The 26,345-nt window shown below is 47.3% G+C and overlaps 1 protein-coding gene across 5 annotated transcripts in view; it reads right to left on the minus strand.

The window, feature by feature from the left end:
• AGRN (agrin) overlaps positions 1 to 26,345 on the minus strand; it is a 241,442-nt gene that overhangs the window by 165,442 nt on the left and 49,655 nt on the right. For 3 of the 5 annotated variants that reach the window (XM_053400804.1, XM_053400803.1, XM_053400806.1), the window contains exon 3: positions 2,480 to 2,500. The exons of the other annotated variants lie outside the window; for them this stretch is intronic. In XM_053400804.1, coding sequence (XP_053256779.1) covers positions 2,480 to 2,500 — 21 coding nt within the window. The remainder of the gene's footprint in view (positions 1 to 2,479; positions 2,501 to 26,345) is intronic. 5 annotated transcript variants of the gene reach the window in all.

Here is a 26,345-nt window from a genome sequence, read left to right on the forward strand (position 1 = left end):
TCCCTTATCGGGAGGGTGTGTGTGTGTGTGCGTGTGTGTGTGTGTGTGTGTGTGTGCTGGAAACCCTGCAAGCTGCAGTCGCCCACCGGATAAAAGCAAAGGCATGTGAAACGCTTTGCCGAGGAGCAAGACATAACTTGGCAGAGCCGGCCAGATTCCAAATTCCAGTCCTCGCATGCCAGCCATATCTGCAGCGACTGAACAAAGGGACCGACAGTTTATTCCTTCTCTTCAAAGCCAGTTGCTCCACCACACACACACACACTCCCTTGGCATCCTGGGATTCCCAGAGCTGGGGTTCCCGGGATGAACGGGCCACGGTCCAGGTTTGGGCCGACAGTGTGTCACACCCTCCCACTTGCTCTCTGTGCCTCCTGCCCTCTTGTTCCAAGAGCTCGGATATCCTGGTTTTAAAGACAGTGTTGGAGCAACAACCTCTCACACTGTTTGGGTAGGCTGGGGGAGGGGGTGAAACTGTAAATAAGAGGGGAGTAATTCAGCAGGAAAAAGCCCAGACGTTGGCATGTGGGGAATCTAAAAGGGCAAACTTCCACGGAACCTTTTCCATGCCGAGGGCCGCATTTCATTCTCAGCAACCTTCAGGGGCCAGGGGCCAGTGGTGGCAGAGGCCAAAGTGGGTGGAGCAATGGATGTAAATCTCACCTCTGCAGTAGGCTAGTTTCTCCACACACCCTTCTCTATCCTATCAAGGGCTACATACAAGCCAAGCAAAAGCACCCAAGAGCAGGGCTGGTGAGGGATGTGACTTGGGGAAGAGTCGTGAGAGCCAGATAAAGAGGCCCATGAGGTTCCATTGTTCTAGTCCTTATGGATGGAAAGACAGGGAGCAGGGGCATAGGAAGGGGGATGCGGGGTGTGTGGTCCACCCCGGGTATCATCCCTGAGGGGGTGACAAAATGGCGGGGCCTGGCCTGCAGCACGTCCGAGCCACACGTCTCTCCTGGGAGTGACATGGTGGCTCGGGGCCCTGCGCTGCCCGAAACGGCAACGTGGGGCTTGCATCCACCAGGTGGGCTCTGTGGTCGGATCACCACAGCGCCCCCATGAGCGTATGGCGGCTCGCCCTGCCCTCAGCACTCCAGGTGCCAGAGCAGCTAGCTGACAGGGTGTCTCATCCCTGTTCTACCTGGAGATGCTGTTGGGGGTTGAATCTGTGTCCTTCTGCACCCAAAGCAGACGCTCCACCCTTGAGCTGCAAGGCCTTCCATCTACACCACGTCTGCTATGCTGTCTCCCCTTCATCTAATTTTTCTTCTCCAAGTTTACATGCCCAAATTGTTCAAAACATTCCTTATCGGTTTCCAGAGGCCCTCGTCATCCGAAGTTGCCACCGTTAAGGATGAAAACAAATGCAAAAAAAACTTTGATTTCTGCATATAACAAGCAAACAGCAGCAGATTAGGAATTATGCCTTCTCCAGAAAGCAAGCTGTAGAGGAAGGAGAGACAAGCTGTCCACTGTCAGAGGAAGGAGGCCTTTGAATGCCAGTGGCTGGGAATCACATGGGGGGGGAGAGCGCTTTCACACTCTGGCTTTTCCGGAAGAGCATTTGGATGTCCACTGTGGGGAGAAAGGATGCTGGACAAGATGGGCCTGATCCTGCAGGGCTCTTCTGGAGGTCTTAAGCATTTTCAAACATTGCAAATCAGTGTTTATTTTGTTCTTTCACATCAGGCCCGCAACATTCACTCATTAATTTATTTTAAAATATATCAAAAAAAGTTCCACCAATCCCTCGCCACTTAAATGTGTTATAATTTCTAAGACCAATACTTATTAAAACGATAGCAACCAGGTCACAAGCAATTAAAAATATAAAAAAAACCCTGCCCACTATTTTCTGATAATTTGGTTGCCCTAATGAAGATGGTTCCTTAAGATGGGTTTTGGAACTCATCTTGAAAAAGGCATTTTTATCCTGTGGTTGACAAAAAGAGCAATACCTCCTTCAGTAGCTGCTGTAAGTATCAACTGAAAACAAAGTACACCTCTCTTCTTCAGACAAACCGTTTCTCATAATCAATGTACTCAATTCATTAACCAGCAAGTGGACTAAGAGTGCAGCCCTATGCTTGCCTACTCAAATATAAGCCCACTGAGTTCAATGGGGCATAATCTTAGGTTAAGAGTAGATATAGTTGCAGTCTTAAGACTCATAAAATCAACCGAACCAAGGTTTTGGGTTGCCCAAGAGCCCTCTTTCATGCCCATTAGTTCACTAGGCTTTATAATAACCTTGCAAGGTAGGCCAGAATTATATTCTCCGCATTGCAAATGGAGAGGTAGAAAGCTAAGCGGGGAGAGAGAGATGAATTTTGAACTGAGAGTCTCTTGGATCAGAGCCCAGCCTCTATGTCACTAGTTGAACAAGTCTGGAAAAAGAACTATGAGCTGATACCCCATTAAAGGACAAATGGATTGACTAATGAAGGAGTTTGAGAACAATGCCAGCACTTACCAGCAAGAAGTCTCTTATGTTCTTTAGAAAGCAGGGGAAGGGAGAAAGGGAAGAAGAAAAAGGAGAAAATAAGGCGTTAGAACAGAAAGGACCAATGACAGCCATTCCAAACATGCATACAAACAAAAGAGCCCGACAGAGCATGCCAAAGATCCATCAAGAACAGTACCCAGTTTCCAACAGAGGACAGCCGGAGAGATGCCTGTAGGAAGCTATTTGTCTCCTCACAAATGCCCACCTCTTGCCCAAAGGCTTTTTAAAAAAAGACACTTGATTAATCATTAGGATAAAGACAAAATACAAACAACGGCAAACATACTGATACAAAAAGAGAAAAAAGGAAAACTGGGATGAATAAGAGGGAAGGGGGAAGAGGAAAAGAATACCCTCCATTAATTCTTGTGATGCATCTTTTATTATCACAATCCAAGGAACTAAGAAAACACTTTTTCTGGAAACTTAATTGGACCATTGTGGCTCTATGTTCCATCTCTGTTGTACTGACTTATATCAAACAGCATTAGGAAGCTGGACCAGGTGGGTCTTTTGACCTGAACCAGCAGCCAGTCTCTTGTGTTCTTTGTGTGCAATAATGAGGAAAGAGGAGATCTGGAGTTCTCAGAAAAGAAAGCAACCCGTTCCTAGTAACTCATTGTGTTAAAAAAAAAATAACATGTGAAACTCACGACAAAATGCTCCAGTTCAGGGTTCCAGCCAGCCATGCCCGCTTCCTCTTCACTCCATTCCATCTCCTCCCTCTCCCCGCCCCACAATAATCACTCAGCATTCTGTGACCACAGAATCTGCTCAGTTAGGCTGCTTTCGGGGTGTCTCATTCATTGGGGGGTTCCATTCCCCTGCTTTAAATATTTTTTGAACTTTTGCAAACCTCAGAGTTTCTCTTAACCCTGATGATGATACCTCTCAGGTTGGGTTGGGTTTGGGTGGTACAGTTTCAGCTACATAACAATCCACAATTGGAGAACGAGTTCTCTTTTTGTATATGTAGTCCTCTCAGAGCTGATGTCCGACAGAAGTTCTATAGGAAGCTGCCTTATAATGAGTCAGAACATTGGACCATCTAGCTCAGCACTCTCCAGGGTTTCAGGCAGGAATCTCTCCCTGAAGACTGAACCTGGGACCTTCTGCATGCAATGCCGATGGCTCTACCACTGAGCTACAGTCCTTGCAATCAGAAGGCCTTAATATGCAGGTATTGTTTCACTCTGTGTTGCACTTATTACCAGACACTTTCCAGAGTATCTGGCAGAATCTCTCCCAGCTCCACCTGAGAGATGCCAGGGATTGAACGTGAGACCTTCTGCAAGCAAAGCAGATGTTCCGCCACTGGACTCCAACTCCCATCCTCCCATTTTTTAAAAAAATAATAATCCAGCCATTTAATCAGGAGCAGCTTTTTAGTTAACTGTGAGAGCTGTGCATTGCAAGCCCTGCTTTACGCCCCTGGTTGCCATCTTCCAATCTGGATTGCAAATCTCCTGGGGTCAAGAAGTTTCTGCACGCCATCCTATCCCTGACAGGATGAAAGAAAAAAACGAATTCAGAGCAGACGGCCGCTGAAGTATTGAGCCCGCAGTTCCAACAGCCCAGCTTCTAAAAGACAGTCTGGGTAGACTTCGGAGCTCAAATAGCTCAAATGCAGATTTTCATTTTTATTTTTAGTGGGATGGTATTCCCTAGTTCCTGAGGTATTGGCATTATGTATGCTGGAGCAGTTGCTACAGGAAATGCGGGGGTGGGGTGGCAACCCTCTGGCCAGGGGGTCCTGCACCCTCCCGGGCGTCAGGCGGATAATGCCAGCAGCCTCCCAGACAAGCGGCTGAGCAAACGGGTGAACGTGACTTTGGAAGAGTCACAAACCGATGATGAGGGAAGGGAGGAGAACCTCCCAAATTGACCTTCCAAGCCTCCAATGAGGACGCCTGCCAAGTCAATGATGCAATGCTGCTGGCAACCCGGGCCACTTCCCGTGCCATGGGCTTTGGGCTAGGATTATGGTGGCTTAAAATATCCCAGACCAGTAGGGTTATTTTGGGGATGGGGTGGAAGAATGAATAGGTTCTTTTGAGAGTTTGTGTGTGCGTGTGAGAGAGGAGAAGGATGCTGTTTCATGAGCACATACAAAAGATGAGTGATTTAAAAACAGACCAGAACCGTCACCGGATTAACATAATGACCAGCAAGCTACCGGCAATGGCCCATGGGCAGCCAGGCCAACAAAGGAAGCTGACACTGAGTCAGACCACTGGGTCCCTCTAGCAACTCACAGAGAACCCCCAATAAAAGAGAAGCAAAAGCTTCAGCAGAAACAGATCAGAGAAGACTTGCAGATTGTTGGGAGAGATTCCAGAAGTCCTTGCTCTGAATCAAATGAGATTGTGATCTTGGTCTTAAAATCTGAGCTGTTTTGAGCATCTCTGGCTGGACAGGAACCTTCTAAACCAAACAAGGGAGGCAGATCAAAGGCCCATGTCTATCCCAAACACAGGAGGCATTGCAGATGGCCCTTTCTCAGGGGTTCCCAAACTCTCCCCCCACCTACCACTTGAAACTTGCTAAGGGTCTTGGCAGACCACTTAATGACTTTCCTGCCTCTTGTAGGAAATGTAATGGGCGGCAATTGTGTGTGATTTTTAAATCACACTATAATTGCTTTGTTTCTGTCTTCTGTTGCTCCGCCCACCAACCCCACATTAACCCACTCGGAGCAGCAATTCACAAAGAGGGCAGTGCCAACACCTGGGGCAGTGGGATTATTTAGGGGGGCCCTAAGAGGCAACGGACAGATGAAGGTGTAAATGAATATCAGGCTTTGAAAAGCTGGTATGACTGGATCAAGTTCATAAATTTTGTTGACTTAATTAAACTAAACAGTTTTAATTGGATTTTGAATAAATGTGCAATTAATTGTTACTGCGTTTATTGTGCCATTATCTTCCTTAGTGGGTTGTGCAAAAATGCTATTTCCCTTTTTATAGGGAAAGGCGGGGGCACTGGAGATGAGTTCACGAAACCAAAGGGGCGGTGGCCCGAAAATGTTTGGCTCTTCACCTTCCCAACCCTATTTTTTCATGCAAATAGAGGATTGCGATGCAGCACTACAAATCCTCCAGCGGGGACTGTGTAGAGTTTCAGGCAGGGGACATGCCCAACTCTACTGGACATTGGACCTGGGACCCTCTGCATGCAAACCGGGTGCTCTAACCACTGAGCTACAGCCCTTCCCCACAGATCCTTGCCCCCGCTTCGTCCTGGCCCATCTCTATCCAAGCCTGAAAAAAGCAAGTCTCAAAGTCAATGCACTTGCCCTTGAAACAGAAGCACAATTCTCTCCCTACGTAATTCTCTTTCTTTTTAATTGCATTTATCTATATTGCACACATTAAAACAAAAAATACTTTCCTTGCAGTCTCTTTATCTTGACACCTGCGCTTTCTGAGCAGAATAGCAATGAAAGCTGGGGGGGGGGCGGGAGGCAGAATCAAAGGGGAGTTTAGATCTACCGGCACTTAAAGGAGGTTCAGATGCTGCCAGGGTTGAATTCTGTCTGGACTGCACTTCTGTTCTAAAGCAAGTGGGAGAAGAGATGGGAAGGAGATGAAAGAAGTGCAAAATCAGAGAGAACATAAGAAGAGCCTCTCTGCTGGATCCGGGCAAAGGTCCGTCCAGTTCAGCATCCTGTTCTCACAGTGGCCAACCACAGTTGCCCCAAGGGGAAGCCTGAAAGCTGGACCACTTGTGATTCCCCGAAACTGGTGTTAGAGGCACAGAATAGAGAAGTTTTCATGTTTGTGAAGATCAACTCTAGAGTTGCAACATGTTCAGAAATGGATGGGGGCGGGGCATGTTTCCTACCATTTTTACACCTACACACTCACACACAAATAGAAATCATTTGGAAAGATTGAAATACAGGCAATAAGTACTTATCAAACTAAAATTTAGCTCACTGCTTTAATGGCATAGGTGCAACCTTCATAACTTAATATAGAAATAAATATACCTTTGGCCATGAAGCGCCCTGGGTCAGTCAGGTTAAAAATACAGCAGGTTGAGGATACTTGATTCTAGTATCTCCAAACTTGATCAAAGGCCATCACAAGAAGGCAACAGCAGTGTAGAGAACAGTGAAGGCAGAAGATTAATCCTTGGGATAGCTCAAGGAGCATGAGACTTACCGTATTTTTTTGCTCTATAAGACTCACTTTTTCCCTCCTAAAAAGGGGAAATGTGTGTGCATCTTATAGAGCAAATTTAGGCTGCGCAGCTATCCCTCTTGTTGTTCTGGCTTTCACTGCGCAGCGATCCCTCTTGTTGTTCTGGCTTCTGAGATTCAGAATATTTTTTTTCTTGTTTTCCTTCTCCAAAAACTAGGTGCGTCTTATGGTCCGGTGCATCTTATAGAGCAAGAAATACGGTAATCTCAGGTTCAAATCCCATGTCGGTCATAAGATTCCCGTACTGCAGGAGCTGAACCGAATGACCCTCTTGGTCCCTTCCAACCCTACAATTCTACGATCCTATAGCCATTGTGACTAGTAGCCAATGATAGCCTGGTCCTCTATGAATTTGTCAAATTCCTTTTAAAGCCAGTCAAGGAAAGTATGAAACAGGAATGGAATTTACAACATGTTATAGCTTTTAAAAAAAACTATTACAAGATGAGATAGGAGATGGCATTTAACACCAAAGAAGCTAGCTCAAATGTACCAAAAGTGTGTAAACACTTGAAATCTTTGGCAGGCTTTGAATAACTCTTCCAATATTATCAAGACTATGGATATTTTGGAGGACTACAATTCGGACAAACTATAATATGCAGTTGATTAAGACATTTTAAGGACCCACGGATGAGATGATGGAAGTCCTAAGATTTGGAAGAATCTTGTTTTTATTTTAAAATTTTATTTGTGTTAAGTGTGTGACTTAATTTGTAAAATCAATAAAAATTATTTTAAAAAGCAACAACAAATGTACAAAAGTGCATCAAACAAGGGATGGAAATGTAAGGACTGTGAGGGGTCATTGTATCATAGGTGGTGGACCCGCAGGAAGGCAGAGGCCTTTGGGAACATGATATATAATGAAATTAATAGAAATTTTAAAGTGACATTTCCCCAGGAGGCCAGAAGCCTTCCTGCTGGGTATACTATATAGCGAAATCCGAAAGAAAGCCTCAACGCCTATTTATGTACAGTATGTGACTTCAGCAACAAGGAATCTCTACGCTCAGAAATGGAAGGAGGAGAGAACACCCTCCAAGGAAGAATGGATTGATGAAAATCTTGGAATATGCAGAGATGGCAAAATTGACAGCACTGATAAAAGATACAAATTTAGAATCTTTTTCTAGTTATATAAAAAGGTCATTTCTCTTATGCAAAGACCTAGGTAAAGGTAAAAAAGGTAAAGGACCCCTAGACTGTTAAGTCCAGTCAATGGTGACTATGGGGTACAGAGCTCATATCGCTTTTCAGGCCCAGGGAACCGGCGTTTGTCCACAGACAGCTTTCCGGGTCATGTGGCCAACATGCCTAAACTGCTTCTGGCGCAATGGGACACTGTGACAGAAACCAGAGCTCAGGGAAACACATTTACCTTCCTGCCACAGCAGAACCTATTTATCTACTTGCAATGGCATGCTTTCGAACTGCTAGGTGATCCAGCAGGGCTTTCCCGACGGTCTTATTCAATGCGATCTCCTTGGATGGCTTCAAAAGGGGATTAGATAAAATTCATAAAGGGTAAGGCTACCAATGGCTGCTGGTTATGGTGGCTGCCCACTATCTACAGCGCAGTCCCCCTCTCGAAACTGGGAATCACAAGTGGGAAGAGAGTTGCTCTTGTATTTGGGTCCTGATGGCAGGTTTTCCACAGGCATCTGGTTGGCCACTGTGAGAACAAGATGCTGGAGGTGGTAGACCCTTTGACTTCATCCAGCAGCCAGGCTCTTCTGACTGTCTCAAACTCCTCCAAAACATTCTCTCTCGTTTTTTTCCTGCTCCAGACTGGTTCCTTATAACACATGCACACCCTTTTCCCTCAAACAACCAGAAGGCAGGCAAAAGCCCTCTCCTTCTTGTAAAACTACAGAGCAATTAGACCCATTCCACCTGCTAGCATACGCATATCAATCAACTGCCAAGCGATCAACATAGGCCTATAAATCACACCCCCTCTCTGGAGGAGGGTGCAATTTTTTGGGAAATGTTGGAGGGGAGGGGAGTGTTGACGAATTGCTTTGGCTTGGAGGGTTAAGGTGTGCTCCTTTCCGAAGAGAAAAACCTGCTCGCTTCTCGCAAGGAGCTGACGGCCTAAACCAACTGCAGGCAAAACATTCAGCACTGTAACAGAGCCGCCTCTGAAGGCCTCCAGAATTGGAAACAGACTTGTCGGAAGTGTCTCGTTAGGCATAATTGCTTTGCAAGGATTTGAGGTTTCCCTTCTGAGCCATCGACACCAGGACGTCCCGCCCCCCTGAATTGAGCATGAGCCCCTGTCTACTTTGGGGGTGGGCAGGCAAAGCATCTGCCTAGCCAATGGGGAGGGGGGCAGAAACAAGAGGGACACTGTTGCTTTAAAATACAAGGCTGTCCAAATACCCAGGCACAATATTTTCCCCGGATTCAACAGCTGAGTTCTGAGCCACAAATTCTTCAAAGGGAATTTCCAGCTTGATTAGGGGTGTCAGCAAAAGGGGGAAAAAGAGAAGACCACCCTCCCAAATTTGTGGAAATCAAATGGGTCCCGTCCCACCCCCCACCCGTGTGTGTGTGTGTGTGTGTGTGTGTGTGTGTGTGTGTGTGTGTTTAGGAAATCACAGCCTTCAGCAGAAGCCCTGGGCAATAAGAGGTGGGTTTCACACACCTACCCTCTTTTGCTAGCCCTCTCCCTATTTTTGTTTTTTAAGCAATCAGCTAAACAAACAAACAAACAAGCCCACACACATTTTCACACCCAGCAAATGAGGCTGTGAAAGTGTGGGCGATGGATTTTTTTTGCTCAGTGCTAATTAATACTGAGGCTCCTGTGCTAAAAAAAGGAGAGGTAAGGAGAGGTGGTCTCAGGTGTGTCCCATCTGCAAACACTCCCCTCCATCAGGCAGGCATCCAAGATAACCCAGTTAAGATTTGCCACTTGTAGTTTGCTTCACCCCATCAAGGCCCAGGCATAGGATTGTTCATTTGGGGCAATAGACTCCCACAGTGGCACAAGTGGGCAAGAATCACCCCCTACTTTTTATGTCCAGCAACTGACATTTAGAACATGGCATCTCCATTTAGCTATGACGGTGGTTGAAAGCCCTCTCTCCCTCTAAGCAAAGGGCCGTGACACAGCCTGCATATATAGTGATTAGTGGGCGAGTCAAGTCAGGGATTGGCATGAAATTATGTTTTAGGTGCCCACAAAATTGTGGCTATACACTAGATACACATCTGAAAGAGGTCTGCAGGGTGGCAACAAGAGAACAGAGTCTTTTCTGTGGTGGCGCCCTGCTTGTATGTAACCACCTGGCACCTTCATTACATATCTTTAGGGGCCAGGCAAATTAAACAACCTTGTTGTTGTTTAGTCGTTTAGTCATGTCCGACTCTTTGTGACCCCATGGACCAGAGCACGCCAGGCACTCCTGTCTTCCGCTGCCTCCCACAGTTTGGTCAGACTCATGCTGGTAGCTTTGAGAACATTGTCCAACCATCTCGTCCTCTGTCGTCCCCTTCTCCTTGGGCCCTCAATCTTTCCCAACATCAGGGTCTTTTCCAGGGAGTCTTCTCTTCTCATGAGGTGGCCAAAGTATTGGAGCCTCACTCAGCTTCACAATCTGTCCTTCCAGTGAGCACTCAGGGCTGATTTCCTTAAGAATGGATACGTTTGATCTTCTTGCAGTCCATGGGACTCTCAAGAGTCTCCTCCAGCACCATGATTCAAAAGCATCAATTCTTCGGCGATCAGTCTTCTTTATGGTCCAGCTCTCACTTCCATACATCACTACTGGGAAAACCATGGCTTTCACTATACGGACAATCTATGGGCTTTTAAATTGGGGGGATTATTGTTTTCATTTGTTATTATTGCATGTATTGTTATTATTGCTTGTATTTGTTATTATTGCATGTATTGTTGTATGTCACCCAAGCGATGTGAGATTCCGGAGGTTTCAAGTGCTTACCCAGGGTTTGGCTTCCTTCGGAATGAGAGACAGTGGAGATTGTGGTGTCTATATGATATATGGTTTATTTATACATATATACAGCCTGAGATGGAGGAGTTCACAGCATTAGCACCCCAAGAGGGCCTTGCTTCTCCCATAGCCACAACCTTGGTTTCCAACAGAAATCAGGCATGACTGACTATCAGCTGCCCAGCCTGAAATCTGCCAGCTTCTAGCTTACACAACTCTCAACTCTGGCCTTTGTCGTTCTAACTACCAGATAATTGAGGCTCAGGCTACTACCTCACCAGGAACCCAGCTATTCCAGGAATTTGAATCCTTGCTTAGATTTTTTAAATACTTGCTAGATCCAGGAATTAGAAGGTTTCAGCATATAGCCTACCTCCCAAAAAAACACATAAGAGCATGTTTGTGTTTTTATGTTGCAAACTGCCCTGTACAGAAATTTAATAATAATAATAATAATAATAATAATAATAATAATAGACTCAGACCAGGACCCAAGGGACCAGGGTTCAAATCCCCATTCAGCTGTGGAGCTCACCAAGTGACAATGAGTCAGTCACAATCTTTCATCCTAAGCTCTCTCTTCATAAGACTAGAATCCCGGGCCATCCGAAGATGATTGCTGGGAGATTCACAACAGACAAAAGGAAGTCCTTCACAGAGCGCATAGTTAAACTATGGAACTCAATCCCACAGGAGGCAGTGATGGCCATCAACTTGGATGGCTTCCCCACCACCACCAATAAAAACCTAGACAAATTCATGAAGGAGAAGGCTATTTCTCCCCCTCCAAATTATATCCTCACAGCAACCCTATGAAGTAGGTCAGGCTTTGAAACCTGGTCTCCCAGATCCCAGCCCAGCCCCCTTAACCACTACATCACACTAGATCTTAGCAATATCTTGCAGCAGGTAGTTCCGCATATCCCATACAGGCACAAGCGATGAGGCCGAATCCTATTGAGTGCAACCCACCTGAACGATGCCTTGGAAACATCATCCCTCATCCAAAGGACGAGTGAGGGCAGTGAAGTAAGGGCAGCAATCCTTGAGGACCAGCGTCCCCAACCGCAGAGCGCATGCCGAACCTGGGTAGGAAGTTCCGTTTTGAGCCGCTGCGCTTTCAGGCAGCTTAAGTGCGGAGTGGAAGGAATCACCTTCTGCTCCTTTCAGCCTCTTCTCCCTCCCCAGAGCCCTTCTCGATTGAGGGTAAATGAGTCGTGAAATGGCCATAACAACAAATATGTGGGCTGCTGCTTCCGCTTGTCAGGGAGCCCAGGAGAGCACCTCTGCCAGGGCCCTTCCCTCCTGAGGGCTTCCCACACTAAGAGAAAGGAACCACGAGTCAATAAGGGGTCAAGTTTTTTAAGGAAATGATGAAAGTAGCACAGTACCTTGCATGCAGAAGGCCCCAGTTTGATCCCTGGTGTCTCCAGTTAGAGCTGGGAGAGACCCCTGCCTGGAACCCTGGAGAGCCACTGCCAGTCAGTGTAGACAATATTGAGCTAAATCATGGGTAGGCAAACTAAGGCCCAGGGGCTGGATTCGGCCCAATCGCCTTCTAAATCCCGCCTGCAGACAGTCCGGAATCAGCGTATTTTTACATGAGTAGAATGTGTGCTTGTATTTAAATTGCATCTCTGGGTTACCTGTGGGGCATAGGAATTCGTTCATATATTTTTTCAAAATATAGTCCAGCCCCCCACAAGGTCTGAGGGACAGTGAACCGGCCCCCTGCTGAAAAACTCTGTTGACCCCTAAATGGACCAGTGGTCTGACTCAATATAAGAAAACTTCGCATGCCCCTGAATTCACTTATTTGATCGGCATCTGTTCACATGGCAACGGACAACTTTTCTGCAGGAAAACAAGCATAGGCTCCTGGTTTCCTCTCTTTCATCTATCACATTCACCTTCCGCCTTTCTCCCAAGGAGCTCAAGGGGGCACACACGGTTCTCCCCATCTCTATTTTACCTGCACAACCACTTTGTGAAGTAGGTGAGGCTGAGAGAGACTGGCCTGAGTTCACACACCCAGAAAGCTTCATGGCTGAGTGGGGATTCGAACCTGGGTCTTGAAGGTCCAAGTCTTGACACTCTTAACCACCACACCAACGTCTTTTGCAGGAGGAGCAGAGAAGCGTTGCAGCAGAATCAAAGAGAACTGTGGCACTTAAAGGCTGCGTACACACACTGTGCATTTAAAGCACATCTGAAGCACATTCAAATTCCCTCAAAGAATTCTGGCCACTGTAGTTTTACCCCTCACAGAGTTACAGTTCCCCACAGCAACCTCTTATCGGACTACAGTACGGAGAACACTTTGAAAGGAAAGAATGTGCATTAAAGGTACAGTATGCAGTTTAACAAAATGTACTACAGCATCCGCTTTCTTCAACAGGAATGCACTTTGCCAGATGCACAAAGGGAACCTTTTTTTGCACTCAGGGGCCACATCCTATTGTGCAGAACATTCTGAGGGCCATGTGTCAGTGGTGGGCAGGGCCCAAGGCAGAAGTTGGTGAGGCAACAGGTGCACAGCTAGATACATTCCAGCCAAGCAAAGCCAGAGGTTTCTACACACATGGGCATCTCTGCATCCCTCTTTCCAGGCAAGTAAGAGGCATCATCACAGTTCAAAGACATATTCCAGCCAGGCCGAAGCATGTGCAGAGGGTACAAAGCAGGGCCGATAAGTCTGAGGAGAATCCTGAGATATCTAGCCAAGATCCTGGGGAGCTGCTGCCGCACAAGGGAGACAATACTGTGTTCAATGGAGCAACCACATGGTTTAATCCTGGGACAGCATCATATGGTCCTAATATGGACTTTCCCCCACCCATGTCCCATTTCTCATTATTTACTAACCCCAGTGGTTATGTTCTAGCTCTACTAATGAAGGCAGTACAGTGGTACCTCGGGTTACATACACTTCAGGTTACAGACTTTGCTAACCTAGAAATAGTACCTCAAGTTAAGAACTTTGCTTCAGGATAAGAACAGAAATTGTGTGGCGGCAGCAAGAGGCCCCATTAGCTAAAGTGGTGCTTCAGGTTAAGAACAGTTTCAGATTAAGAAAAGACTTCCAGAATGAATTAAGTTCTTAACCCGAGGTACCACTGGACGTGTCTGAGTCCCAGTTGCTGTGAATAACAAGTGTGGGGGGGGTGTTTCTGGTGCTCTTGGGTCCTCCCACTAAGACATCTTGTTAGCCACAGTGAGAACAGGATACTGGACTAGACGGGCCATTGGCCTGATCCAGCAGCCAGGGCTCCCTTCTGTTTATAACACCCTCCCAACAAGGCTTTGTAGCTCAGATCGTTTTCCAAGATAGCACCTCTCTGCCCCAGGAGAATCAGCCTCATTAGCCAAAGTTTCAGCCATGTTCCTTTTGACAAAGAGAGAATGAGAGAGAGGGAGAGAGGGAGAGAGGGAGGAAGAGGGAACCACCCTTGGGGGGTGGGGACCCACAAGGGAATCAAAGTGAAACAGAGGACCGCAGCTTTATTTTTGGTGAAACTAATGCAATTAAGAGCCTCCACTCTCCCGCTTTTATCCCTGATGTTCCTTTCTCAGAGCCAGCCTCTCCCCCCACAACCCCACTCCCTATTTTGAGCAAAGGATCCCTCTCTCCCCGCCCCCTCCAGCGGGAGCTCCCGTAACAAAGTCCCCAGCAGGGAGACAATAGGCGCTTATGTTCTCCAAACGCAGCTCTCTGTTTACTGGGAAGAGCGCCAGGGCTGGCAGCCCTCAGCCACAGAGAATAAAAGACGCGTTTGTCCTGCGGAGTTACCCTGGGCCGGAGAGGCACTTCGCAAAAAAAGGGAATGGCCGCACACACCACAACTTGTTGGCGCCCGGGAAACAGAGGTGCGCACAGCTGCTGAGCCGGGTTGCGCTTAAGAGGAGGGTGCAAAGAACCACATTGGATTCAGGAAATAATTCCTTCCTGCTCGTTGGGGGAGTGCCAAATGAGATTTCTTTTCAAAAAAGAATCCAAATCCAGTATCCTTATTGCAGAGATCAATCATGGCCCCCAGGCCTCTCTGTCTGGTCCTCGGAATTCTCTGCCAAGCCACACCCCCTCTCCTTAGGCCACACCCCTCACTGGCCAAGTTTCAAACCCTGCTTATTCCTGGCTGGAAATGGGTCTTTAAGCTCTGGTCATGCCTGTTTGATTGGATGAAGGGTGGGTGGGTGGGTGGGTTTAAACTAGCCTACTTTACACAGGCAAATTTCACATCCGGTGCTTCATTTTCTTTTGCCTCTGGCCCCACCCACCCTGGGATGTGACCCCTAGAACAGAACAGAAAGCGGCCCTTAAGCTATAAAGGGTTCTCCCACCCTGTGATGGGGGAAAAAATGCTCCCCAAAGTGTGTCCAGCTTTCAGGTTCTTCATCAGACGAGAAGGTACATGAATCTGGGAGGAAAAGGGAATGAAGGACGGGGAAATAAAATTGAGAAGCCCCAGTAAGGGAATTGCTGAGCTGTAGATCCTGCATCTATTTTCCGTCTTTCTGAGAGATGGAAGTGTAGCCTGAACCTCAGTGGACTCAGTCTGGGGCAGACCTAGCATGACGGGGAGAACTGGGGGAGCGCCCTAGCACCTGCCCTGCATGCAGAACGTCCCCGGCTCCTCCAGTTAAAAGGATTGAGAGGTCTTCCAGATGACCTGCTTACTGAACATGCATCCTGATTTCTTTCCACAAAACTTGCACAGAGGTTATAGGATGACGTCGCCATTGATTAAGCATTATATCCCGTCTGAGTCAATCCATACCTCCTGGTACATCTACCTGTTGCTTTCTTTCCTGGCATTCAAAGTCACTGCCTCTTACCATGTTACTTCCCCCTGACACATTATGAACCTGCTCTCACACCTTAAGGGCTACAAGCTTCCAAATTCTGAACCAGATGCCAAATGACAAAGGGGCACAACAGCTGTTGCAGGTGATGGTATTTTACCTAACAGATTCATTTGCTACTGACAGCACATGTCGGGATTTTCAGAACTTGGCCACCCATCCCTAGCAGGACACACACCTCTCCAACATGCCGCAATATATGCATAGCATCTAGCTCCACCCTCCATTCATGCCCTCTTCTCTGGAATAAAATAAAATAAATAAACTAGTTTGATCTCTTCCCCCACCTTCCTTATCAAGCATGCAGTGTGCCATTGCTGGAGGCTACAAAGAGAAAATCGAGTGGGCCTTTTCAAAGGCTATCCTTGTTAAACTCAAGCAGAACCAAACAGAATCTGATTTGTCTAAAAATGTGTGGGGAACCCCCCCTTACTCCCTTAAAGAAAATAAAGAGGGCCCCCTATTCTCTTCCCCACCCACCCACCCAATTTCCACCTTCCCACATGAAGCTTGGAAGTTCCTCTCCAAAAAGTCTTGAATAATTGAAGTTGAACATGAAATTTTAAAGTCTTTCAAGATTTTCATTAAAATTCATTTGCTCTTCCCCTTTGGGAGGATTGTCACTGCTAAGAGTGCCACAGAGGGCAGATGGCAGGCTGCTCTTTTTAACTCCATTCTCACCGGCTTGAGAAGGAAGCAGCTTTGCCAGAGTTTTTAAATCATCTAGGAAATAAATAAAAAAGTGGCACACGTAGGTAGGCACCAAGGCCACCCACAATGAAAGGCGGGGCCCAGTTTCATTCTTATTTTTAAATTTCTACCTGTGATTCACGTCTCAAAGAAACCCCAAGTGGCTGCTATCACTCCTCCTAATACTGAACTTTCGAGTGGCAAGTGCCAATGCAACTGTAATCCAAACAAACCTACCATGCAAGGACAGAGGATGCTCAGCAGCTACAGAATGTAAAACAGGGGTGGAGGTGGGCACCTGTAGCCTCCAGGTGTGGCTGGATTGCCATCACAGCCAATGGGCAGGGGACACTGTAATGCAGCAGTGTAAAAACGCAAGAAGAGCCCTGCAGATGGATCAGGCCAGCAGCCCAACTTAGCCCAGCTAAGCCCATTACTCACTGTGGCCAACCAGATGCCCCAATGGGAAGCCCAAAAGCAGGACCTGAGCACAACAGCACTCTCCCCTCCAGCAGCTTCCAGCAACTGGTATACAGACCCATGCTGCCTCCAACAGTGGAGGTGTCTACATCTCTTTTAAAGCCAACTACGTTGGTGGCCCTCACTATCTATCATGGGAGCAAATTCCAGAGCTTAGCTATTCTGTTGGCATCCGTCTGTCTCAGGAGAAGATGGAGGACTTTGGGGGTGACCTCAAACTGATGGAAGATTTCAGCGCCTGCTGTGGCTGTAGATACCAATACAGGAAATACATGTTTTGTTGCAGCTGGGGCAAATGAAGGTGTCCGGTTGTGCTGCTGCAGATACACTACTGTGGTACCTCGAGTTAAGTACTTAATTCATTCCAGAGGTCCGTTCTTAACCAGAAACTGTTCTTAACCTGAAGCACCACTTTAGCTAATGGGGCCTCCTGCTACCGCCACCACATGATTTCTGTTCTCATCCTGAAGCAAAGTTCTTAACCTGAGGTAATATTTCTGGGTAAGCAGAGTCTGTAACCTGAAGTGTATGTAACCTGAAGCACATGTAACCCGAGGTACCACTGTACAGTGTTTCTTCTCTCTGCTCTCCTTCCAGCGGTCATTCATCCTCATTCAGCCATTGCTATGGATGCACAACCGGATTGTCTCCAGGCACTGCAGTCATCTGCAAGGGCAGGGTTGATGCTGCCAGCCTTCAGGTCAAGTTTGCCGACATATTTGTAACACAGTGTTGCTCTGCCAATGGGCCTGGTGTCTGAAGCCAAATCCCTTGGGGATCCTGCCATCTTCACACATACATAGCTAAACGTCTAGGGTAGGTCTAGTTGCTCAGTCTTATGTGTAAAGAAGAGACAGTGTGGCATAGTGGTTAGGACTCAGGACCTGGGAGAGACAATGTTTCCCTGGTTTTGAGGTTTCACCACTTTCTTCTTCTTCCTATGGGGCTTGTGGTCCAAACCATTTGCAGGGCACCAGTTTGACAAAGGCTGCCATACAACAACCCTGGAAGGTAGGTCAGCAGTGCCCTCATGCCAGCACTACAGGGGAGAGGCTAAACAAAAACCATCTTAGGATGGGGGCAAGATCCGAATCGGTCTCTTAGCTTGTTCTGTATTGATTTCCAAGCAGCGGTTTTTGCAAGAGGAGCTGAGAGAGCAAAAAGTCCTGGAAACCCTCGCTAGTTCATTTGCTAATGCAATGCAATTTAATCAAGTCAATGGACTGTGGGCAATGTGCCAATAGATGAGGACGATGGGGGATGAGGGACAGGTGATGGCTATGCCTTAGCGCAGATATGTACGTGTGTGTCATGAGCCAGCGCTGCTGGGATCGGAGTTGGGATGACAGGCTCTGATGGAAGAGGAGGAGGAAAGAACAGGCAGGGGGTGAATTACGGGAACCTGGGTTGGAAGGAGCGGATCTGGTCGTGGAGGACTAGCTATAGGTTTGAGAGGGGATCTGGGTAAAGGCGTCTCATGGGCTCACTCATCTGTCAGTGCCTCTGAATGGGCCAGGCTGTGGCAATAATATTTCAAGAAGGAATTTCCCACAATTCCTCAGAGCATCAATACTTCTAAAGGAGTGGCTTAGAGCTGCTCAGAGCATCTGGACAGAAAATAACCTTGGACCAGGTTGACCTTGGACCAGTTATTCTCTCAGAGCCTAGCCTACTTCACAGGGTTGTTGTGAGAACAAAACAGAAGGGGAGAGAAACATGCATGTCACCTTGAACTCCTTGGATATAGTGGTATAAAAAAAAATATGATATAAAATAAACTCCAGTATCTTTGCTTGTACAGTGGTACCTCAGGTTAAGTACTTAATTCGTTCTGGAGGTCCGTTCTTAACCTGAAGCTGTTCTTAACCTGAAGCACCACTTTAGCTAATGGGGCCTCCTGCTGCCGGAGCACGATTTCTGTTCTCATCCTGCAGCAAAGTTCTTAACCCAAGGTAATATTTCTGGGTTAGCAGAGTCTGTAACCAGAAGCGTATGTAACCCGAGGTACCACTGTACAAATATAAAGTCACCGTCAGTCTTGTGTCTGAAACCCGCTGAGTTAACCATGCAGTATACGAATGCTGCAGCATTTGAGGTGTCTGACGGTTCTGTTCCTCTATCAGCTTCCCCCACCCCCACAGACAAAGGCGTGTTGCAGCTAATTCGTGGGTTGTGGGGGTGAGAGATGTTGGGCTTCTGAACAGGCATGGCGGCAGCGTTGGGAAAATCCACCCACCCAGCCTGCTCTCTCCCCGCCCCCAACCTCCACTGCCACCCCTGGCAGCCCAGCTCCCTCCAAACATGTGTTTCCTTGAGGGGGTTCAGCCAGCTGTTTTCGCTTACAGCTGTAATTCCTTCCAGATGCTCTGCCTGGGAGCTGCCGCTATGTCTGTTCATGGTGCAAGAAAAGCAAAGCAAAAAGCACCCTAGGACTTAACAGGTGCATCGCTTGAATCTCCGGAGGGCAAAGCTTCAAATACTGCTCCCCACCCCAAAACAGACAGTTTTTTATTTCTTACTCTGGCACAGGTGACAATGAGAGAAAGCCATCAAGTGCAGGGCAGCTCTTTAGTCAGGGCGGAAGATCAAAAACACTGAAATACAAATGTTTCCAAGTTCAGGAGCTTCTGAAGTCCTGAGCTTGTGGTGCAGCAGGAAAAAAGCAACTGGATCTGATCTAGCGAAACCCAGCATCAAATCTCCAACCCACCCATGAAGCTTAGGACTTATACTGAGTCAAGCCACTGGTCTATCTAGCTGGGTGTCCTCTGTGCTGACTGGCAATGATTCTCTGGGGTTTTAGGCAGCAGTCTCCACAGTCCCACCCGGAGATGCCAGGGACTGAACCTACAACCTTCTGCATGCCAAGCAGATGCTCTACCACTGAGCTACAATCCTTGACTGCAGATACCATCTCTCAGTTTTACTTTCCAGGGTTGTTTTGAGGAGGAGTATGGCATAAGGTAAAGGGACCCCTGACCATTAGGTCCAGTCGTGACCGACTCTGGGGTTGCGGCGCTCATCTCGCTTTATTGGCCGAGGAAGCCAGCATGCAGCTTCCGGGTCATGTGGCCAGCATGACGAAGCCACTTCTGGCGAACCAGAGCAGCGCAAGGAAACACCGTTTACCTTTCCGATGGAGCGGTACCTATTTATCTACTTGCACTTTGACGTGCTTTCAAACTGCTAGGTTGGCAGGAGCAGGGAGCGAGCAACGGGAGCTCACCCTGTCGAGGAGATTCGAACCGCCAACCTTTGGATTGGCAAGTCCTAGGCTCAGTGGTTTAACCCACAGTGCCACCCACATCCCATGAGTATGGCATAACCCCTACCTAAATGTTCCACCCAAGCTGAAAGAGGAGTGTCAGCATCCAGTTTGTTAACAACTAAAAATCACAAGGATGACAAAGAGAGAGAATGGTTGAGACAGTTGTCTTGGTGTTTACGGGTTAATAATGGTTATGGCCAGTGCTTTTTTCCCTCGGGGGTACTCAAGGGTACACAGTACTGGCATCTTTTTTCTAGTTAAAAGTGTGGCACCTTCTTAACAACTTCATGGTGAGTAGCAGCACCATTTTTTCCTAGAAGAAGAGCACTGGTTATAGCCACCTTTAGCCTCTGGGTCTGGGGTTCCCCATCCACAATCTACACAAAGACTATGTTCTACCACCAGTATTGGAGGCAGGACGCCCCTGAATACCAGTTACTGGGGAGAGTTGCTGTTCCTCTCAGGTCCTGCTTGTGGGTTTCCCTTGGCGGCACCTGGTTGGCTACTGTAAGAGCAGGATGCTAGACTTGGCTTGACCTGATCTATGTTCTTAGTGTACAAAAACAAGGACGAATAAAATATTGAAATCTCAGAAGAGAAAACATTTCTAGGAACTCCTTGTACAGTGGTACCTCGGGTTACATACGCTTCAGGTTACAGACTCCGCTAACCCAGAAATATTACCTCGGGTTAAGAACTTTGCTTCAGGATGAGAACAGAAATCGTATAGCAGTGGCCTGGCGGAAGCAGGAGGCCCCATTAGCTAAAGTGGTGCTTCAGGTTAAGAACAGTTTCAGGTTAAGAACAGACCAGTTCAGGGTTCCAGCCAGCCATTCTTCCATTCCATTCCACTCTATTCCATACCACCCTTTCCCCCACAACTCAGCATTCTGTGACCACTGAACATGCTCAGTTAAACCACTGAACATGACCACTGAACATGCTCAGGAACTGGATATGGGACCTTCAACCTGTGGAGCATAGGCTGCAGCCTCTTCCTGACCCCAAAAGGACTGTTTATTAAGTTAATAAAGTACTATTTGCTTTTACATTCTGACCATCACCGCCCGCCGTGCAAGTTACTACGATTCCTTCATTTCCAAGGATGTTCATTCCACTTAGGAACAAACACAGCCAGTTAGCTTTTCTCCCTCCAGTGGGCCATTGCTCTTGGATACCTTCCAAACGAGATGTTTTGATGTAATTCTCCCAGGGTTAAACAAGCTAAAAATGGGGAGGACTTTTTTTTATTGTTTAAAAAAAACTCTCATCCATTTTCTTTTCTCATCATGTCCTCTGGGCTTTTCTACAAAGATCACACTTGGCGGGACGAATTATATGCAGGTCAAGGCTGTGTTTACATCTTTGCGGTGGTGAAGTCTGAATTTTCTCAAAGGCAATTACTTTTCCATTCCCCCCCACACACACACTTTCTCCTCTTTGCAAAGGCTATTTCACACAGATTTGTGTTCTGCAATTCAGTGCAAGTGTAGAATTTTAAGAGGAGCAAAGAACTCAACACCTGGACAATTTTGGCTTTCATTTAAAAAACAAGAAGCAAGTTTCTAATCCTTATTGATGTAGGAAAAAGCCTGAAAGTGTGTCGGGGAGGGGGGAGTGGAGTGGAAAACGCACCTGGTGGAATCCCAAAATCTATCAGTGGGTTTGAGCAGGATTTTGCAGAAGGGAAAAGAAAGCTTTTTCGTCCCTTTTCCATGTCAGGATGAATAAAGCTATGCAACATACACACACCTGTTCCAATGTGATAAAACCCCAAAACTTTACCAAGGGATCCCCAGATGGCAAAAGTGGGGTGCGGCATGGATTTACCAAGAATATATCAAGGAAAGCAAGCAGGAAACAGGGGCCTCTTCCTGGTCAATAGAGCAACAGGGGCAGTTAAGAGTGCATGGATACATCAGCACAGCTTGGAACATTCCTCTTTGCCCAGAGAAGCCACAACAGAGCCAGACAGCTGGTGCCCATGTTCAAAGCAGGTTGCCAGGCTGCAGGGCTTTGTGTACTGAACAACAAAACCTTTTTAGCCAATCACTCCCATGAGCTGGAGCAGCACAAGGACACTTTTGTCTACCGGGCTGCACACCTCACCTTTCCTCTCCTCTCTCGTTATTTATCAAGTCCACTCCCCAGTGCCTGCCTGTAGGGCCACACATCCTCAGAATCAAGTCTGACCGCCGTGCCCGGGTTGTACACCTCTAGACTACAGGGGGCTGTTGCTGAGTCTTGGAAATCTCCCTGCACCTAGAGAGCCAGCATGTAAGGGAGAAAAGGTTCTCTGCAGACTTCTTGCCGGCATGTTATTTTTCTAGATGCAGGGAGTTCTCTCTGCATACAAAGCTTAAACCTCTTGAGTCTACAGCCTGGGGTGGTAACAGCAAAAGCTTTGCCACTTCAATTATGCAGGCTGATTTAACCGCCAAGCCAAAGTGGCTCACAAAATGCCACCAATATCAGCGTAGGAATGTTGATCAGAACAAATACAACGGTATTAGCTTGACACAGGTCAAGAGGCGGAGCTTCCAAGGCCAGTGGGAGGAGCCTAAACCACAGCGCTACAATTTCATGCCTCGAGACACTGGCAAGGCGTTCTCAAAAGCAGTGCTTCTCTTCACAAACACAGCAGCACTTAACCCTCCTTCTCTGTTTGAATGGCTAAGCCAGGTGGGGATGAACAGAAAAAACTAGAAGGAATAAATACTCCACAGCCCCTTTTCACAGGCTAGCGAAGCACAGGACGGGACCCTGACCACAGAGCCTCTCATTGTGACTGGGGTTAGATGGACACGACCCTTGACCCCCTCCCCTCGCCCCTCCGCAAAGGAAAAGCAGCCGTCCGTTTTCTCCAGGGAAAAAGGAAAGAGCAGCTGCTTGATGAGAAATGACGAACGAGGAACTGGGGAAGATGCTGGAGAAGGAGGAGGAGGAGGCGGCAGGATCCTCTGCTGCTCAGTCCTTCTCTTAAAAACAATAAAGAGAAATATGTCACACGAAGGTCTAGATATTCTTTCTCAGGCATGGCTAGAAGTTTCTCTGCATTCCTCCCTTCTGCTGGTTGAAGAAGGAGACTAGGAGAGAGAGAGAGAGAGAGAGAGAGAGAGAGAGAGAGAGAAAGAAAGAAAGAAAGAAAGAAAGAAAGAAAGAAAGAAAGAATCCGCAGTATCTCCCCCTCCACAGTCCTGATACGAATGGTATGTGAGCTTATTAACAATGCGATTTGGGCCTGGCGCATGGCCACAGCTGACTACAGTGAGGCAGGCGAGAATGTGCCTTCTCCAGCTGTGGATTCCTGCTGTGGGTCTCTCCTACCACCACCAGGTCCCTGCACTCCATTTGATGGTAGTTTTATCTTATCTCCTGGAAATGGAGGACTGTAACCAACTAAGGCCACATTCACACCATGCACTGAAAGCACTTTAAAGTGGCATCAAACAGTTACAGCTTCCCCCAAAGAATTATGGGAGCTGTAGTTTGATGAAAGTGCTAGGAGTTGTTAGGCGACCTCCCTAAGCTATTCCTAGAATTCCTTGCAGGAAGGGGTTGGTTGTTAAAGCACTCTGGGAATCAGTGCTATTTTTCTAGAAAAGGAGGTGCCAGAACTCACCATGAACGCCTCCCTCGTTCTCTTGGAATGGCAATGGCACCCACCTGAGAGGTGCCAGAACTAAGTTCCAGCTGGGAAAAAAGCCTTGCTGGGAAATGTAGTTCTGCAAGGGGTCTCCAAGCACCTCTCGGCACCATTAACAAACTACAACTCCCAGGATTCCTTAGAGGAAGCAGAGACTGGTTAAAGTGGTCAAATGGTGCTTTAAAGGCATGGTGTGAATGTAGCTTAAGTCCTAATCAGAGTGGACCCGTTGTAATTAATGGGTCTAAGTTACACATGCTCATTCATTTCAGTAGGTCTACTCTGTGTAGGGCTAACATTGTAGACAACCAGGGACAAATGAACATGGACCCCATCAACTGAGGTTGTCACTTTGTGCATTGTCTGAAGCAGCCTCCGCCAAACTGGTTCTGCCCAGCTCAGAACTGTGGGTCTCCCACCCAACACCCCCCCAAAATGACCTCCCCATTTAGACCAGCCTACCCCAACCTGAAGCCCACCAGAAGTTGTGGACTCCAACGCCCATCATCCCATGCTGGCTGGGGCTGATGGGAAGTTACGGTCCATAACTTCTGGAGGGCACCAGTTTGGGGAAAGGTCTGGTGTAAAGCAGCTTGGAGAGGAATCAGGAGCTCCAGTGTTGATCCACTGGTGCTGTAGGTCAGAATGCACCCTGGCCAGTAAAGGGTTCCTGGACTCTAGGCTGACTCCACCCACATAAGAAGCTGTCATATACTAAGTCAGACCGATGGTCCATCTAGCTCAATACTGCCTACACTGACTGGCAGCAGCCCTCCAGCATTTCAGGCAGGGGACATTCCTAGCCCTACCTGGAAATGCCAGGAACTGAACCTGGGACCTTCCTGCATGCCAAGCAGAGAAGCCCTGCCATCGAGTTAAGGCCGGCCAGTGGCTCCTGCTGATCTGGAATGGCTATACAGTGGTACCTCGGGTTACATACGCTTCAGGTTACATATGCTTCAGGTTACAGACTCCGCTAACCCAGAAATAATGCTTCAGGTTAAGAACTTTGCTTCAGGATGAGAACAGAAATCGTGCAGCGGCAGCAGGAGGCCCCATTAGCTAAAGTGGTGCTTCAGGTTAAGAACAGTTTCAGGTTAAGAACAGACCTCCGGAACGAATCAAGTACGTAACCAGAGGTACCACTGTATAGAGTTTCCTGTTCAGACTGCGACTTTGCTTGGGTGGTAACAGTAACACTAAAAATATATACGATCAGTGGTGGAGCTACCTGCTCCGACACCGGGAGCGGCGTACATCCGGGGGCGTGGCTGGTGCGTGTCCCAGGGGGTGTGGCGTGCATCCCAGGGGGCGTGACACGTGTCCCGGGATGTGCGTGGCAAGCGCTGAGCATCCCAGGGGGCGGGAGCGGGTGCGATGTCAAACACCCCCCTGGATGGCACCCAGGTCAAGCCACTACCCCCGCCCCCACCTTCATCCGCCAATGTATATGAATGTTCAGTTCCGAATTCTATGGTCTACTGCAGAAACTGGTAATTGCTCCATGAAGCCTTATTATATGTCTGTTAGCCTTAAACGGGTTACTAGGCTTTTTATTGCATTTCACAGCCAGAATGCCCATGTTCCCTAATGAAACACCCTTCACACATTTAACTGCCCATGTATGCAAATGCCAACAGATCCCAAGGGTAAGAAATATCTGAGTAAACCAACTGATGGTAAATGGTCTGCAAACCACACCTTTTGATTCTACCATTATTTGAACTTTTAATTGTTTCTGATATCAAGCAGAGGGAAGACAATGGGGCTGCAAATAGCTTGCCCTCGTGCCCAAAGAAATGCCACCCAATTGCTGGGTCCCTGAGGCTTCCTTAAGGCAAAGTACTTTCCAAAATACAAATTATATTTTTAACTGCGGCTATATCTGAATTGTCTCTGTTATACCCAATTGCAATTCAATGTATTCCTGTTGTGTTTTATGATTTTCCTGATATTGTAAGTGAGCCGGAACTGGTCTGTGACCGTAATAATAAAATTCATTCACAAATTATAACCGGTTAAATAAGGCAGCAAGCCTCAGTGTGCTCACTAGAAAGTTAACCACCAAAATTAATAGGACTTCAAAGACAACATGTTTAGGATGGGAAGCATAATGCAAAACAAGCCATTATTCCTCTTTTAGAAATCAAACATCTTTGCCCCTTATGTTCTCCTGCTCCAGTATTTTTTAATTTATTTTTCTGCCAAAAAAAAAAAGTTTCATTTTTTCGGCTTTTCTGCTATATCTCAGGACTCCTTTTACACAGGCGGGGGGTGGGGGGGTGGGGGTGGGGAGATGTTAGCAAATAGGAAGATTTTAGCAAATAGGAACACCATGCAGGGCTCTGCCTGCTCCTCAGGAATTCTAATCCTCCTCAGTATGCAAGATTAGGAAACAGATCAGGAGGGAGGGAGCGGAAGGGCGGAGGAAACTCTGAAATGCGCACATGAGTGCGTGCTGGTGGGTAAGCAGAGTCTTCACCTCCCACAGAGCTGTCTGGTGGAATTCTGTATTTGGTGGGATTGTGGTATTTAGGATCCTGAATGCGGGATTTAACATCTTAAATGTTCAAGACTGTCCCAAAACAATGGGGCCCAGCAGTCTGAGACTGTGCTAAAATGAAAAATATCTGCAGCAAGCAACGTTGAAGAGCTGCGCCCTGCGTACATTACGCAAAATGTGCATTATTTCTCCTGATTTGCATAGCAATTCTCA

The sequence above is a fragment of the Podarcis raffonei genome, chromosome 8 (assembly GCF_027172205.1).
Source record: "Podarcis raffonei isolate rPodRaf1 chromosome 8, rPodRaf1.pri, whole genome shotgun sequence".
Lineage (NCBI taxonomy): Eukaryota > Metazoa > Chordata > Lepidosauria > Squamata > Lacertidae > Podarcis > Podarcis raffonei.